This window comes from Gadus morhua, chromosome 14 (genome assembly GCF_902167405.1).
Source record: "Gadus morhua chromosome 14, gadMor3.0, whole genome shotgun sequence".
In the NCBI taxonomy this organism is placed as follows: Eukaryota; Metazoa; Chordata; class Actinopteri; order Gadiformes; family Gadidae; genus Gadus; species Gadus morhua.
The window spans coordinates 20,114,266-20,131,018 of record NC_044061.1 but is presented as its reverse complement, the minus strand read 5'-3'; the positions used below and the strand labels follow the sequence as shown (position 1 = coordinate 20,131,018).

Here is a 16,753-nt window from a genome sequence, read left to right as displayed (position 1 = left end):
TGTTGAGTGAACACAGGAACACAGGAAGCCAACTGACAGTGATCGATCGGTGGTCGATCGATCGGTGACCGTTGACTTGCTTTTGACATCTATGTGGAAATCCAAATCATTGGTGGCAGCTGAGGGGCAATTCATTTTGATTTGTTGCTAGGCAACATTGTTTTTGGAGGATTTTATTTGTTGATTGATCACGTCATCACAGAAATACTTTCTGCGGATCTTCAGACTGTCTGGGTGGCTCTGGGAGAATAAACCCTTGCAGAGGTGAGGGGCATGCATGATGAGGACACGTGTGCGCGTGTGTTTATGTGCGTGTGGTGATATCTGAAGACATGCAGGGTAAATTAAAATCACCCATGAAACAGTTTGACCCAAGCATGAAAACACCCAAAGAGTCTGATCCAAAACAATATCAACACAAAATAGCAAGAAAACTATCCTAGAGGGGGGAAGAAATGGTGAGTTAGAGTGAATGACTGAGTGTGTGAGTAATGAATGAGTAAGTGGGTAATAAATGAGTGGGTGAGTGAGTGTGAGTGAATGAATGTGCCAGTGAGTGAGTGAATGTGAATGCACCAGCAAATAAACAGAAACCAAAATCATACGTGAACAGGCGGATTTCCCCATCGGCAGATTCTCCCAAACAGGTACCAAAGCAATCTTTCGTACTTTATCTTGAGGTAAATAAAAAAAAAGGTAAATAAAATAAAAAAGACAATGCCCTCCCAAAAAAAGTCAAATTGACTCTATTGGGAGAAACCAGGCCGATGGGGAAAGCCACATGAGAGTATAAAAAAAGCAAACGTGACCCTCCACCCATTTCATTGGTCCCACAGCCAACCCAGAGGAGCCCAGAAGAGCGACAGAAAAAGGACGGCGTACCCGACGAGGAGTCGGAGGATTTTAGAGCAAAAGACCAACCATCGGGGGTCATGGACGCGCAGTGGGGCAGACGCAGCTCCACCGGCTTCTGGAACTTCAGGCCGTGGGGGCCGCACATCACCAAGGGACTGAGAAGGGTCTCCCCTGGAGGAGAGAGGAGAGACATGGAGAGTCACAGCTGCTGCTCGGCACAATGCACGCACTGTTCGAACACACACTGCATGTAAAACGCACACACATGGAAAAAATACACACACGCTGCATTTAAAACATACACACACTGCATGGAAAACGCACACGCATGGAAAAAATACACACACGCTGCATTTAAAACATACACACACTGCATGGAAAACGCACACGCATGGAAAAAATACACACACGCTGCATTTAAAAACATACACACACTGCATGTACAACCTATACTTGTGAATAACACACATATAAGTGCCCGTACATGACGCTATGTAATCCAGAACTAAGAACAAGTGTGTGTCTGTTCTTGTGTGTTTGCGCGCACACAGAGACCTCCTGAGCAAGCTGTGCCCTCCGGAGCCCCCCGTGACCTTGCGCCGCCTCACCTTTCTCCTTGTCGAGGGGCGGCAGGATGCTGTTGTCCCGGCACACCTTGAAGTAGATCTCCTGCTCCACGCCGTCGGGGATGGCGCCCTGGGGGATGATGATGCTGACGCCCGTCTCGATGGAGCTCAGCACGCCGCCGTTGCAGTTGAAGACGCCCCGCGCCGTGGCCACCACCGTGTGGCCCTCCTCGTCACCCTCGTCCTCCAGGGCACTGGGACTGAGGGGGGAGGGAGGGAGAGAGAGTGAGAGAGAGTGAGAGAGGGGAGAGGGAGAGGGAGGGAGGGAGAGAGAGACAGAGTGAGAGGGGGGAGAGGGAGAGAGAGAAAGTGAGAGAGGGGAGAGGGAGAGGGAGGGAGGGAGAGACAGAGTGAGAGGGGGGAGAGGGAGGGAGGGAGGGAGAGGGAGGGAGAAAGAGTGAGAGGGGGGAGAGGGAGGGAGTGAGGGAGAGGGAGGGAGGGAGGGAGAGGGAGGGAGAAAGAGTGAGAGGGGGGAGAGGGAGGGAGGGAGGGAGAAAGAGTGAGAGGGGGGAGAGGGAGGGAGGGAGGGAGAGGGAGGGAGAAAGAGTGAGAGGGGGGAGAGGGAGGGAGTGAGTGAGAGAGGGACAGAGAGAGAACGAGACAGAGCGACAGAGAGAGAAGAGGGACAGAGAGATAGAGCGAGACAGAGTGAGAGACAGACAGACAGACAGACAGACAGACAGACAGACAGACAGACAGACAGACAGACAGACAGACAGACAGACAGAGAGAGAGAGACAGACAGACAGACAGACAGACAGACAGACAGACAGACAGACAGACAGACAGACAGACAGACAGACAGACAGACAGAGATAGAAAGAGCGAGAAAGAGACAGAGACAGAGTCGTTTTCAGAGAGAAATGATGAGAGAAGGAGAAAGTAGGGAAGGAGACGGAGAAAGGGGAGGGAAAGAAAGGTTGAGAAATAGAGAGAAAGAAGAAGAGGGAGAGGGGGAGGTTGAGAAGAAATTAAAGAGAGGAGGTAGAGAGGAAAGGGAGAGACAACATGAAAGGGAAAGCGGGAGGTTGAGAGCAATTGCACTTAATCAACCATGTTTGTTTATAGCAATTGCTGTGTTTTGATTGCCTCAATTAGTGGGCTTAATCAAAAGGTTACATCATCTGGCCCTCAGACAGCCAATCAGAGAACAGCATATGCCGTGACATCTGTGTTGCTATATGATGCAACAGCGCATGTGCTTTGATATCTAATACTGGCTATTGTCTCTGAAACAAATCAAGTCGTTTCATTTGTTACATGCATAATCATAAAGTACAAGAGCAGTAAAATGTCTCATAAGTTTTTTGGACCCGTTGTTATTCTGTGGGCCTTACAGTATGGTTATGGCTGGAGTTATGGTCATAAACCTGTTCTGGTTCTGTGTCGGGTTTACGTTCGCGGACCAATCACAGCCCTTGCTGCTGCGTCGCCTCAATGCAAGGTTGCTATTTTTTGAGAGGCGCACGTCAGGCCCTTGCGGTGGACGCAAGGAGGGTCCGCAAGGACGTAAGGGGTCAGTAAACCCCCTTTGCGTCCAACCACAACTAAGCCTCAACTCTAAACCTCTATTCTGCGCCAAACACCAGGCTGGGAGGGGGACCCTGGCCGACGCCTCACCTGACGGGGATGGCCTTGGGCACAGCGTGGATGTTGTTGGGCTGGTACTTGGAGCGCTGGTCCATGGTGCGTGTGAAGGTGTCCAGGCCGCTGTCCTGGTCCGTGCTCTGGGACTGAGGAGCCACCGTCACCTTGGCTGGACTCGAGTTGATCTGGTGAATCCAAAAGACATGAATCACAAGGAGTTCCCCCCCTGGTACCACATCTGGGTCGTGTGGTCATGAGATGAAGCCCCAGTCTGAACAATTATCAAGAAGGACTTCTAGGCATAGAACCAATAATTCATTTACTTTAGGTCATTTAGGTAACAAACCCCGTGTTTCTATTCACGAACATTTAAGAATTCAGCAACATGTCCAGTAGAGGACATTTACAAAGGAAATGGAAACGTCCTCATCGTATGTAGCGGGGCTCTGAAATATTGAATTGGACTCAGCAGCAAATAGGTTGAGACCCCCTGCCCTGGTGGGATGATCCTGTAATAGCACGGAGCGACCGGGGAGGGCATCGCTCTCCCTGCTCCCTCCCAACGACCCCAGGCTGCGATGTGTGCGGGTGACCAGCAGGGGGCGTACCTTGGTCGCCGGCTCAGGCTTGTCGTGGGGCAGCAGGTTGTGGTTGAACTTGGGGCTGTCGAACTTGCGCTCGAAGGGCCTGGCGGAGGTGGTGTAGGGCTTGGCCACGTAGCGGTTGTAGCTGGGGGCGGCGGCGGGGCCGCTGCTGGGGAGCTTGGCGGGGAGCTCGCTGGTGCCGTTCACCGGCGTCTTCTCCGGGAAACTCTTGTGCGGCAGGAAGTTGGTGTGAACCGTCTCGTCTCGCGCCGGGGCCTTGACTGGAGGAGAGGAAGGGTTGGTTAGAGGGGTCCCTGTGTGTCCCTATGTGCATGGATTTCCTTCTATTTCTCTGTGTTCTTTGTGTGTGTGTGCATGTGTCTTTGTGTGTGTTTGTGAGTGTGCCTCTTTGTGTGTGTGTGTGTCTCTGTGTGTGTGTGTGTGTGCGCGTGTCTCTGTGTGTGTGTGTGGGTTTGTCTCCGTTTGTGTGTCTGTGTCTCTGTGTGTGCGTGTGTTTCTTTGTGTGTGTGTCTCTTTGTGTGTTTGTGTGTGTGTGTGCGTGAGGACTCACTCTCAGGTACGGTGGGCTTGGTGAGTGTTCCTGGACGAACAGCAGGCGTCCCTTGTGGAATAACGTCATATCTCTTCTCCACGGCGCCCACCCCTTCAGTCGAACTGCAGCAACATGACAACACAAGCACACGTCCATCAAGGTCCAGCCTACATTCAGACTACGTTCCTACCCCACTGCCCTTCCACGGCATGCACACGGGCGTCGTCAAGCCAATCAAACCTGCCTTGTGGGATATGGTGCTCCTCAAGGTTATGAGGTTAAAGTGGACCAGAACAAAACGATTTATATAGAAAATTCGATCAGTGCGTTTCATTCTTCAGAAACGTTGTATTACAGATATCCTTTTATGAAGTAAAAAGCAACAGTAGAAAAGTACTGCAAATGTAAGTAAAACATTTATCGAAACATGCATTCAACTCAACAGAACAAGTGATGCAAATTAGTTCAGAACATTCCAGCCCAGTGTGTGTGTGTGTGTGTGTGTGTGTGTGTTTCCTCGGCGAGCGCGCCCCCGTGTCCACTACCTGGGGTAGCTGTATGCCGCCTGGCCCTGCGGCAGGGCTTTACTGGTCCCGGTCTGCATGGTGTCCAGGTAGGCCAGCTGCTCCCTGTAGTACTCCTCTTCCTCGTCGGGGTTGTGGTGATTGGCCCGCACGATGTCCTCCGTCATCTTGGACTGAGGCCTCTGGGGCTCCGGGGCCCTGCGGCAGAGAAGGGGACCGGCCCAATCACATAAACGGCAGAGGACGCTTTCCCCCTCAGCCCCGAAGCATACTGCCGTTTATTACCACTGTTGACATGTTTGACATCAAACAGGCATCAGTGAGGACTCCTTAGATCAAGGTTGCTAGGAGCTGGACTGCGGACATGTATCTTCCGGCTAGAGTCCAGTTCTTGTACAGTAGATTTAGGAGAGAGGGTCCAGGAGGTTGCTGAGGGGAGCAGCGGGCGGTGATGTTCTCACCTGAAGTTCTTCTCCTGGTCCAGGTTACTCAGAGAGTTGGCTTTAGGCACACTTCCGCCGGGCTTGACAGGCAGCTCAGCCGCCTGCAGAACACACACACGGACAGTCAGTCAGAGAGACACTCATTCAATCAGACATAACAGATAACAGATGATGCTGATATTAATATTGTAACAAGGTTAACGATTCTGGCATCGTGGCAGAATAACAGCCAAGTAACTGCGTTCTGATCGACCTCCTTGAAACAAAGTGCATCATAAGCTTGAATCAGAACAACAGGGGGTTTGTTATATTGGATTTGGTTAACTTGGAGCAGATCTGTCACGAGCGTTCTCTGGAGTGCCCTGAAGGTAGCGTTGAACCCCCCCACCCCTCGGACCGTCCCCGGGCCCCTCACCTTGTTCAGGGCAGCCTCACTGTTGACGCGGTCCACCGACACCGAGCGCTTGTTCTCGAACATCTTGACGCGGTTCAGGACCGACTGGTGCTTCAGCGCCGGCTGGTCCAGCGCCGGCTCCGTCGGGGGCGAGGGCGCCTCGCTCTTGGGCGGCGGAGGCGAGGGCGTGGCCTGGGGCGGCAGGTCGTAGGGCTGGGCGGGGGGCTTGTACCCCCGGGGCGCCTGGGGCTGCGTCTGGGGCTGGGGCTGCGTCGGGGGCGGGCCCTGGTTGTAGCGCAGTGCCGCCGGCGGCTCCGGGGAGTGGGCCGGGGGCGGGTAGGGCTGGGGGTCCTGGTCGTAGCGGGAGCGCGGGTCGTAGGGCGGGCCCAGCGGGGGGAGGGGCTCGTCGTAGCGAAGGGGGGCGGGCGCGGCCGGCTTGCCGTAGCGCGGCCGTCCGTTCAGGCCCTGCTGCGGGGGGTGGGCGTCGTCGTAGCGCTGGGGCCCGTGGGCGTCTTCGTAGCGCTGGGGGGCCGGCGGCTCCTGGTCGTAGCGCTGGGGCCCGTGAGCGTCTTCGTAGCGCTGGGGGGCCGGCGGCTCCTGGTCGTAGCGCTGGGGCCCGTGAGCGTCTTCGTAGCGCTGGGGGGCCGGCGGCTCCTGGTCGTAGCGCTGGGGGGCCGGCGGCTCCTGGTCGTAGCGCTGGGGGGCCGGCGGCTCCTGGTCGTAGCGCTGGGGGGGGTGGGGCTGCAGGTCCGGGCTGTCGCCGTAGGGCCCCCGGGGGTCATAGCCCTGGGGGCCGGCGGTGGCCGGGGGGGAGGGGCTGTACTGGGACCACGGCTGGTCGGGGTGCGTGCCGTTGTTCTCGTAGGGCAGCTGGGGGTCGAAGGCGGGGTACTTGGTCTCCAGGTAGCCGCTGCTGCCCCCGCTGCTGCCCTCGTAGCGGCCGGCCAGGTGGTCGTAGTCGCGGTACGGCGGCTGGTCCAGCTGGTAGGGGGGCTGGGGGTCGTAGGTCGCCACGGGCTTGACGCCGGCCGGAGCCATGCGCCCGCCGTGGTCCAAGTACGGATCCTTCTGGAACATCTGGCGGGGACGGAGACGAAGAGGGGAGGGCAGAGCACGGTCAGTCAGCGGGCAGACAGCGACACGGCGTGGCTCATAGAGGGGGACGCACACGGGGACACACGGGTGCAGGCAGGGGAGGAACGAAAGAGGGGGTCACGAAAAGAAGTGTCAGGGGAGGAAGAGGGGGGGGGGAGGAAGAGGGGGGGGGGGGGGAGACCTGGAAAAGAGAAGCTGACAGGAGGGGGTTACTGTAGGGTTACTGGGACACCAGAGAACAGCACGTCACGTTGCCAAGCCAAAAGCCAAACAACCTAACCCAAATAACAATCCAGCTACAAAATAAAAAAAAATACAAACATTTAAAAAAGAATTAAAAAAGAAAAATTATCATTTAAATAACTACGACCAGACAATGGGTATAATTTTCATGTCATGACCTTGGATATGGAAGAGGTAATTGCTTAAATTACAATGGGGAATTAGTAAGACTATTCTTTTACAAAGAATATATATTTCTTATGGATTATATATTAGTTTACAAAGATTATGGATTATGTGTCTCCTCACACACCATGGCCTGAAGAAAAAGATAACCCACTGTCTTGTTGCCATTACAAGCCAACAGTAACACTAACAAACTCACTTGACAACCACTGTTCACAATAAGAAATAAAAAAAAGCATCTTCAAAAGGCCCGGTATTTGAGAGGTAACCATTGATCGTCCGTCCACAACTTGACGTGCAGCTTCTCGACAGGGCTGGGCAACATGGCTACTTTTCAAATGCAGCGGCACGTTTCAGAAGCGAAGAAGTAACGGCTCTACGAAGCCACAAACGTTAGGTCCCGCCTGGAGGGGTGGCGTCCAGACCCGGGCGGGCCGGCGTGTTGCGGTCGGAAGAGTTGCGGGTTAGACGCCGGGTGGCAGCCATGCAGAACCAGTTAGCAACGTAGAGGGGGAGTCTTTCTCCCCCCGACGTCGCGCTGCCAAACCTCCAAACCCACTGTTAATGACGGCGCACTCAGGCACGTGCACACACACACACACACACACACACACACACACACACACACACACACACACACACACACACACACACACACACACACACACACACACACACACACACACACACACACACACACACGTTGCGCTGTGGGTTTCAGGCAGTGTGGCGGCCAGCGGACATGCAGCACGGCAGGAAACGGGAAGCGTGTCAGCAGGAAGTAGAAAGAGGGAGCAGCAGCAGTGCCGGGCGCCGGAGTCGGGGCCGGAGCAGGGGGCGGCGTCCCGGGTACCGGTCACAGGGGGGTACCGGTCACAGGGGGGTACCGGTCACAGGGGGGTACCTTTGGTTCCGGGCCAGGCGGTCCGGTCGCGAGCGGCTCCGGGGTTCCGCTCTGAGGGGCCCGCTCAGGCGGGGGCCTCCTGAGGGAGCCAGAGTCGGGGGCCGGCGCGGCCCTAAAGGATCCTACAGAGTTTACAGTGTGGAGGGCGGCGGGGGCTGCCGGCTCGGCCTGGGGGGGGGGGCTAGGGAGCACAGCCTCCGCTTTCTGTGGAGCGGTTCAGAGACTTAAACAACAACCAGGTAACCATGGCGACGCTCTAACTGCTCCAAACGGTCACAAATGTTCACCGAGGGTGAGTCAATCGCACCAGGGTGGCAATGTTATTCCAGTCCTTCAGCAGCGATCACACACACACAAAGCCCAGCCCAGGTACACCTAGCCAATCGCACCGTCTTTCACACGTAAGACAAGCCAATCATCTGCATTCACACATAAAACAGGCCAATCACACAGCCGAAACACATACAGCCAGCCAATCACACAGCCTAGACACATAAGAACAGCCAATCACGTCACGTCTTCACAGATAAACAAGAGTTTGAAAAATGAAAGTCCCAGTGGTGGGTAAGGAATTAGCAGGAAAACAAAGACAGTGTGGAGAGTGGAGAGTGTTAGTGTGGACGGATTGGATTTTAATTATCGGGTTACAATACATCGATGTTACTCATCAACAGTTTAGTGGACACACTTTGGTTATTATAATGCTAATAATTATAATGATACTAATAATAATGGCCTACTGGGCCCCATTTAATACATTTCACAGCAGCTTTCGGTTAACACACACTGGCTGATCCCAACATGCATAGGGGGTAACTATAGGGGTGACATCAGTTCCAACCACAAGTGTCACAACAGGAAGCAGGAAGAGTGCAGAGGTCAGAGTTCATACAGACACTTAAGACACACGCAGACAGGGAGGCACCGGGCGGGCGCCACGGCGATGACAATAACAACAACAGCCACACGGCTCAGGAGGACAGGGGGGGGCTACTAACAGGACACAGATGATAACAGTCGCGCTAACAGTCTAGCTTTATGGCTATAGTTCTCTACCTGGTCCAAAAAGTATACAAAAAAAGAACAGTTCAGAAATACATAGAGGTAAACCACACCAGAAAGATATATTTATATAGCATTTATATATATATATAAATAAATATGTATAATAAATACTTAATAAATACTTAGGCCACGTGAGAGTTTAGGTTTTTTTCTCCAGCAATAGTGCTGTGGTTATGTATAGTAGACAGAGAGAGGAGGAGGAGGAGGAGGAGGACTAGAATGAGGAGGAGTACTAGGAGGGGGAGAATTAGGAGGAGGAGGAGGAGTACTAGGAGGAGGAATACTAGAATGAGGAGGAGGAGGAGTTCTAGGAGGAGGAGGAGGAGGAGTACTAGAATGAGGAGGAGTACTAGGAGGGGGAGTATTAGGAGGAGGAGGAGTACTAGGAGGAGTTCTAGGAGGAGGAGGAGGAGGAGGAGGAGGAGGAGGAGGAGGAGGAGTACTAGAATGAGGAGGAGGAGGAGGAGTACTAGAATGAGGAGGAGGAGTACTAGATGTACTAGAATGAGGAGGAGGAGGAGGAGGAGGAGGAGGAGGAGAGAGGAAGTAGGGCGATGAGGATTGGGAGGACGAGGAGTAAAGAGGAAGGGCGGGGGGGGGGGGGGGGGGGGGGGAGACGGAGCGCGCTGCCAGCGGTCAGTAGCGGCGCCAGAAGACCCTCCTGACGCCCACCACCGCCTCCATACAGCAGGGCAGGGCCGTGGCGCTCAGGAAGGCTACCTGCTGGGGCGGCGCCTTGAACCCGGCCGGGTCGATGCGGCTCAGCGCCACGTCGGCGGGAACGGCCCCGGTGGCGGCCATGTGGTTGTGGGCGTGGCCCGCGGCCGGCCCGGGGGAGGGGCCCGGCTGGTGGTAGTTGGTGTAGCCCGGCGGCTCCTGGATGACGGGCGGGTCGTCCCGCACGGGCTCCGAGGAGCGGGTGATGGCGGGCGCGGCCGGCGGCCCGCCCACGTCGTCGTTGAGCGTCTCGTCCAGCTCCTGGTCGGTGTAGGCCCCGCCCTCCGTGTCCGTGTCCTCGTAGTCCGAGGTGTGGCGGCTGTCCGTGCTGCACATGGAGTACTCGCTGCCCGGCGCCGACAGGTAGGACAGCCGGTCGTCATGGAGATCCAGGTCGTCATCGGGGGCGCCGTCGGCCTGCGTGGGGGGGCGATGGCGCCGTCGTGTCATTACATCAGTTAGGATTACGGCGCCAAGGAGGGACGCGTGTGCCTGTGCGTTCGTATGCGTGTGCGTGTACATGTCTGTGTGTGCACATGTGTGTGTGTGCACATGTGTGTGTGTGCTTGTTACCTTGCCCTCGGAGACCCAGACCAGCTGGTTCTGCTGCTGCTGGATGTTCTCCTTCAGAGCTCCGTACCAGCCCTCGTTCATGTTGTTCAGGTTGATGGTGGCTGCGCACACAGAGCATGGCTTCTAGTCAACACACCGCACAGACCAGTACACACTAGACCACAGGAGTACAGACCAACAACAGACCAGTAGGCCGTTACTGAATAGTACAGAAAGCAACATAGGTACAGCCATCTAGACAACAGTCTCCTCAGCTGTCTGTCTGTTTGTGTGTGGGTTCGTTTTAAATATGCGTTTGTTTAGGTGTGTGTGTGTCTCCGTGCTTGTCTCTTAACCTCCTTTGCATAAAAATGTAAGCTGGAACCACAAACAGCCTGTAGTCACAGTATCTCCCTGTCTCCACCCCACCCCTCTCTCTCTCTCTCTCTCTGTCCCAAACCTATACCCTCCGCCCCTCCCAACGTACTGGTGAAGAGGTGGTGGTTGTTCTTCCTCAGCTTGTGGGAACGGTCGTACAGTTTCCGGGCGCTCTTGCGGGACTCCGGGCAGAGGCGGGTCCTCATGGTCTTCACGCCCTGCTTGGAGTCCGGGTTGAGGAAGACCACGATGGGGTACCACTGGGCGTAGTTCAGCCGGTCCACCGCGTTGGGGGTGATGTCCAGCACGGCGTGCTTGTCCTGCCCAAACACATGTTATTTATACTGCTGTGTACACACACATCGTTTATATAGACACACTTGCACACTTTTTTGCATACACACACACACACACACACCAGTTAAACACACGTATCCACCTACGCCAAGTTATCAATACTCGGATACACACAGAAGGATTTAGTTGTCATGAATACTGAATTGTTGAGGTTTGTATTAAGAATTTGAAACGAATTAATAAACCAAGCCGTCAGCCAAACATCAACTAACTAAATTATGAATATGATTAAAAAATGACAGCAAAGCACCGTCTCTAAAAGTCTGGTCATGACCCCAGATGTTTTCTATTGCTGAACACCAAAAAATATGTGGTGTGCGCATGCATTGTACACTAGGGAGCAGTACTGAGCTTCACACACAACAGGCCCGCTATATTCTGCATGTTGTGTGTGTGTTGCATGTGTCTGAGAGGAAGTGCGTGCCCGTGTTAATGGGTCGTTGCACTAGCCTGTGTGTGTGCGAGAATGTGTATGCGTGTGAGAATGTGCCGTTGTGTTGGACGTGCGTGCGTGTTCTCTCACCCGGTCGATGATCTGCTTGATGGTGTGCAGACGAATGATCCCAGAGTTCTTTGTTTCGGTCCCCGCGTCTCGAGGCTCGCTCTCTGTGACGCACACGCACACGCGCACACACACACACACACACACACATTAACTTCTACACCTCAGATCCATCTGCTCCCATCACACCTCTGTACCGTGCAGCTGCCCATAACTCCTCCTTGCACGGCTACAGGTAGATGGGGGTTTGGGGGGTTGGAGGGGGAAAGGGTAGGGTGCACGTGAGGGGAAGCTATAGGGGGGGGGGGGGGGGGGGGGGTAGTTATGTTGGCCGCATGGAGAGCGCCCCGCCCACTCATGCATCGCCTGAATCAGCAAAAAGGTTTAAGGTGAAGGAGGATGGATTAACAGTTTTACATGGATGTGCGCGTGCAGCTGGTATATAAATCGTAGAGATGCGGATATCCATGAAAAGTGCAGGGGATGCCCCAGAACATGTGAAGCATTGACAGGAAGTGGGAGAGTGGTTTGGTGATGAAAACAGGGTCAGGGGTTTGGAGGGGGGGGGGGGGGGGGACAAAGGAGAGGATTTCCCATTGACACAAACAAGACACCTGCTGCTATAGCTGAGGGCAAATAGTAGCATGGATAATGCTTTTTTGAAGGATTGTCCCTTCTTTAACTGCTAATAGTCTCGTTTGCAGAATACAAAGTAGGGCAGATTTGTGTAAAAGGGTTTCACACTAATCAACACTTATAAGAAGGACAATTATCAGCTACGAAATAGCCAAATGGGTCTTTAACAGGGACACTGGAGAGCACATTAAATATAGAGCAGCTAGATTAAATAAAAATTAATCAGATAGTCGCACTGTTAACTAGCACAGGGCTTAACAAAGTGACATGAAAATTACAGTTTCAAAATGATAATGTTTATGCTAACATTATTTGTGTTGATTTCAGTTTCAGTAGGTTAAGGTAAAAAGATAGACGTTTTGAAGAGGAAAATGCTGTTTATATTGTAAAATGAAAGAAGATGCATTACAGTGAATAACAGTGACTGGTTGCTGCGGAATGACGTTGAGGGGAATAAGACTAGCTGGGCACGAGGCTGGAAACTCATATTTAAGATATATTAACGGGGAGTCACATCCTCAGAATAAGAATGCGGATCCTCAGAAATCTAGTTTGGCATAAAACTGGATAGAATTGATCAGGACTATTTCAACTGTAGACCAAACATTAAAATCAGAATGTATTCCACTTTTAATCTATTCAGTCTAACAATGACGTAGCATTTTTTAAAAACAGATCACAAATCAGACCATTATGATGATGATTATGTGCTCTGAATCTGTAGTTGCGTCAATTTAAAAACATTGAATACAATGTTCTGTCACCTCCAAAGAGACCGGGTGCTCGGTGAACTTCCTCAAGGTTTTTTTGAATCTTTTCTTCGGTACGTTAAAAGGCATTCAGGAACTCTGGGCCAGTCTGCTCCACATTATACAACCTCCTGAGCGAGGACAGCACCGGAGACGCCTGTCGACTACCTAACAAACCATTTCCCTTCCAGGGCCAGAGCCAGAGACCAACTAGGCTAACCGTTCCGTCCCATTATGTGGGATCTTTGAAAACAGATTTTCGCCCCCAGAGAAAACAAACGCTGGGTGTTTCGGTGTGGGTTGTGATGGGAACGGGTGGGGCTAAATAATTGGAATTCAAAGCCCTTCTTGGGAGTGGAAGTTGAGACATATTTTAAAAGGATGTGGGGTAAATTGGCCAGTACAACAGCCAGGGCTGCACCACCTGTCTCTAGCTACAGCTGGGGTCTAAAAACACTACAGGGACTCTATCAAAGACAAAAACATACAAAGTAAAGCCAATGACTATCTCTCAAATACTGTTATCTTCCTTCAAGCTAACCAAGCAACACTCTGGTCGGAGTAGAGCCTAGCTTTGTGCCAGTTCATCTCATTCACAGGTTATTGAAAGGAATTAAAGAGACACCCGGTAAAGTGCCAGATTACAGGTAGTCATTCACAGGTTAAATAAGATAATATACACCAGGCAACGTACTTTCCCCTCCTTTTTGCTGCTGTGTTTCTGAAAAGAAAATACACGAGTTACACCAATACACACACCGCTGCAACACATTCACTCAATTGGTCTTGTGTCTGTGAGTGCACTTAAGAAAATTAAAATCCGATACTGTGTGTAGAACCTAACACTGCGAATCAAAGATGCAGGCAAAGAAGGAGGTGTGTGTGCGTGTGCGTGTGTGTGTGTGTGTGCGCGCGCAAGGGAAGAGCCATGGACAAGCAGGCCGTGAATAACATTACTAAACATATTCATCGTCTACATAGGAGGATGTGCAGAGGGCCATTTCCATGTAATAGGATTAATAACGGCTGTTAAGATTGATCAATATACTTTATTGTCCAGTAAATGTAATATAATTCTCAGTGTTAAACTCTTTAAATGAAAGCAAAAGGATCCTCTTACTAGGCACTAATCCTTAATCTTCCGCTAATCTTCCATATTAAAGTTGTTAAATTCAGAAAGAATTTTAAATGGTGTAAATAATTCTTCCTTCAGGGCATTACATTCTACACCAACACTAGTTAGCACCTCATGCTACGGAGAAAGGAAAACAAAGTGGCCCCCGATGGCGTCCCCTGGTACCCACCGACAGATGGACCATGTCCCCGGGGACCATTTAGACGTGTGGACAGTCCCTGGGCTCCCTCTCTTTATATCAAGAGCTCCATGGTAGCAGCACCCTGCTAGTAGCTCATTGCTAGTAGCACATTGCTCGAAGCACCCATTGGTCACATATTGAAGTTCACACATTTGTGTATCAAAAAGTTTTCCCCAAGTAAGGAGATATGACGGGACAAATGGAATGAGGATGTCTAAGTGAGTGTGTGTGGGGGGGGAGAAAGAAAGAAAGAACGAAAGAAAGAAGAGAGAGAGAAAGAAAGAGAGACTACTTACTTGCTAGCTCAAATACATCAGGCTCCTCTCTGCCCAGCTTCTCTCGGGCCGCATCTGCGATCGGCCCGAATATAACCACGGGCCTCAGGAACCCAGCTGTTACACACACGTACACACAAACACACACGAGTATGAAGGGCGTGTCAGGGTGTACTACATTTGTTTCAAACGAGATCAGCCAGTCCAGTGATTTCTGGCTTCCTCCAGCAGTGAAGAGCCAGTCAAGTCAAACTAGTGTAGTTAGTGAAGGGTTCATGTGGAAACCAAAACCAATGGAAACCAAGAATCCAAAATATGTCATTAAAGTGTTGATTTCCTTTTGGGGTGGTGCTTACTATACAGTGTGACGGCAATCACTGGTGTAATACAAAGAGTTTCAGCATTTACATATTATAATCAAACTACTATAAATGTGATCACATAACTTTAAAATATTAAAAGTGGATGAATGAATGTAATTGCTTACGATCTGGTCCAATCCGGACATGCGTCCACTCAATGATTGTACCCTGGCCAGAAACCTACCTTCCCGAAGCACAACCCTCTCATAGGCGGGGAACTTTGTCTGGACTGGCTGGGCCGACAGGTCCTCCCTGCTCTTCCTCAGGTTCCTCTTGGAGCTGCGCAGGCCGCGGAAGCGCCAGAAGTCTGCTCTATCGCCCCCTGGAGTCTTGGGGAGGGTGTACTGCACGCTGGACAGCTGCTCAGCTCTGGAGAAGAAGAAAAGACAACAACGAGATGCCGTCAACAAACAGGACCATCTCCAAACGGAACCAACAGCATGATCACAGCCTTTTAAATAGTTATTTTGCCAGTCTAATCCCCAAACCTCTCAGACATGAGCCCACTAGTGTTTCAGATCACCAGGTTCATTCTTTGAGTCCCCTTTGGTCTGAGTGAGGTGAATGCCCTCATCTGCCCATATATGTGCAGACCCCTGTGATGTCCTCGTTAATCTTTCAAGTTAATCTTTCAAACTACATCAAATCGAGATGTGTGATTCTTTTAAAAAGGGATGGAACATTTACACATTCAAATATCTAAAAACATAATACCACACCAATTGTGTCCAACGATTGTAACCAACAATGAAAACCGTAGTCTGTCATATGCCCTATAGCCCCTAACTTCTGCGTAAACAAGTGAAAACAATAATACAGTAGGGACCTAAATGATTGATGTGATATTTCCAAAATCAATCTAGCTTATTAGATCCAGTGCTACTTTGACACGTGGCTCATGCCAGCCACCAAGCTAATAAAGTGTTCCCAACAAATATACTTTACTTTCTATATGTCAGAGAGAAAATGCTATTCGTGATCTAAAGCGTTTCCCATTAACAATTATTTTACTATTTAAAACGGCTACATTTATTTCCTTGAAGACCTGTGTGCAGCACATCGGTGAATCAAAACATGATCATGCGAAAGAGGAAAGATTGATATCCATGAATAGAATCAATCCGGAGTTCAGGATCATCTTTTGGGCAGGGAGAACATCGCCAGACACACGGGACCCATACCACCAATCTATTTTCAACTTGAAAAAACAAACCCAAACGACAATTTGCGGAAACGATTTTCAATGACAATTGAAAATTGTCATCGTTTGTGGTTTGCTTGATGAGTACTTGTTTACTCAAGTCAACGTTTGTGCCACTAGTTGCAAGGTTGCCACTTGTATTATCCCTCGGTGATGTCACCGAGCAACAGGGGGGTAAACGTGGGATGCCTTCACCTGTTCTTGTTGGGGATGATGCCGCGCTCCACCTCCTGGTGGTTCTTTCCGATGCGGATGGCCAGCCATGAGCCCAGCTTGCCGTTGTACAGCGTGTCCACCACGCGGAACACCTCGCCCTTGTTGAAGCTCAGGCCGTACGCAGACTCCTTCTCGTACTCAAAGTGCGTCCGGATGTAGAAGGAGTCGCCCACGTCCGACTCCACTATCCTGCGGTACACTGTGGAGAGGCATCGTGTTAGCCTTCCCATGGTCCACACCTACTGTGAGACTGATGAGATGGACACTTCAACAGATGAACACCAACAGCACATCTCCGCTGAAATCTTTTGAGTGAAAAATATCCTTCTGAACAAGGAGCCGGCCTTTGATTTGAGATATCATAAGTGGATTATAAATAGTGCATGCAATTTAAAAATGCATTGACTGTCACCATGACAATATCAAACAACCAAACCAAGCCTACATGCAATAT

General features: G+C 51.4%; 1 protein-coding gene across 8 annotated transcripts in view; it reads right to left on the bottom strand.

Moving 5' to 3' along the window:
• tjp1a (tight junction protein 1a) overlaps positions 1–16,753 on the bottom strand; it is a 95,162-nt gene that overhangs the window by 3,314 nt on the left and 75,095 nt on the right. For 3 of the 8 annotated variants that reach the window (XM_030376397.1, XM_030376401.1, XM_030376404.1), the window contains 17 exons: positions 16,279–16,498; positions 15,067–15,251; positions 14,542–14,637; positions 13,624–13,650; positions 11,566–11,648; positions 10,795–11,005; positions 10,329–10,429; positions 9,759–10,172; positions 7,974–8,177; positions 5,588–6,643; positions 5,191–5,273; positions 4,751–4,927; positions 4,224–4,327; positions 3,677–3,933; positions 3,102–3,253; positions 1,464–1,681; positions 883–1,026 (listed from right to left, as the gene is read on the bottom strand). In XM_030376397.1, the coding sequence (XP_030232257.1) occupies positions 883–1,026; positions 1,464–1,681; positions 3,102–3,253; positions 3,677–3,933; positions 4,224–4,327; positions 4,751–4,927; positions 5,191–5,273; positions 5,588–6,643; positions 7,974–8,177; positions 9,759–10,172; positions 10,329–10,429; positions 10,795–11,005; positions 11,566–11,648; positions 13,624–13,650; positions 14,542–14,637; positions 15,067–15,251; positions 16,279–16,498 (3,732 nt within the window). The remainder of the gene's footprint in view (positions 1–882; positions 1,027–1,463; positions 1,682–3,101; positions 3,254–3,676; positions 3,934–4,223; positions 4,328–4,750; positions 4,928–5,190; positions 5,274–5,587; positions 6,644–7,973; positions 8,178–9,758; positions 10,173–10,328; positions 10,430–10,794; positions 11,006–11,565; positions 11,649–13,623; positions 13,651–14,541; positions 14,638–15,066; positions 15,252–16,278; positions 16,499–16,753) is intronic. The other 5 variants (XM_030376398.1, XM_030376402.1, XM_030376400.1 and 2 more) reach the window with 4 other exon arrangements.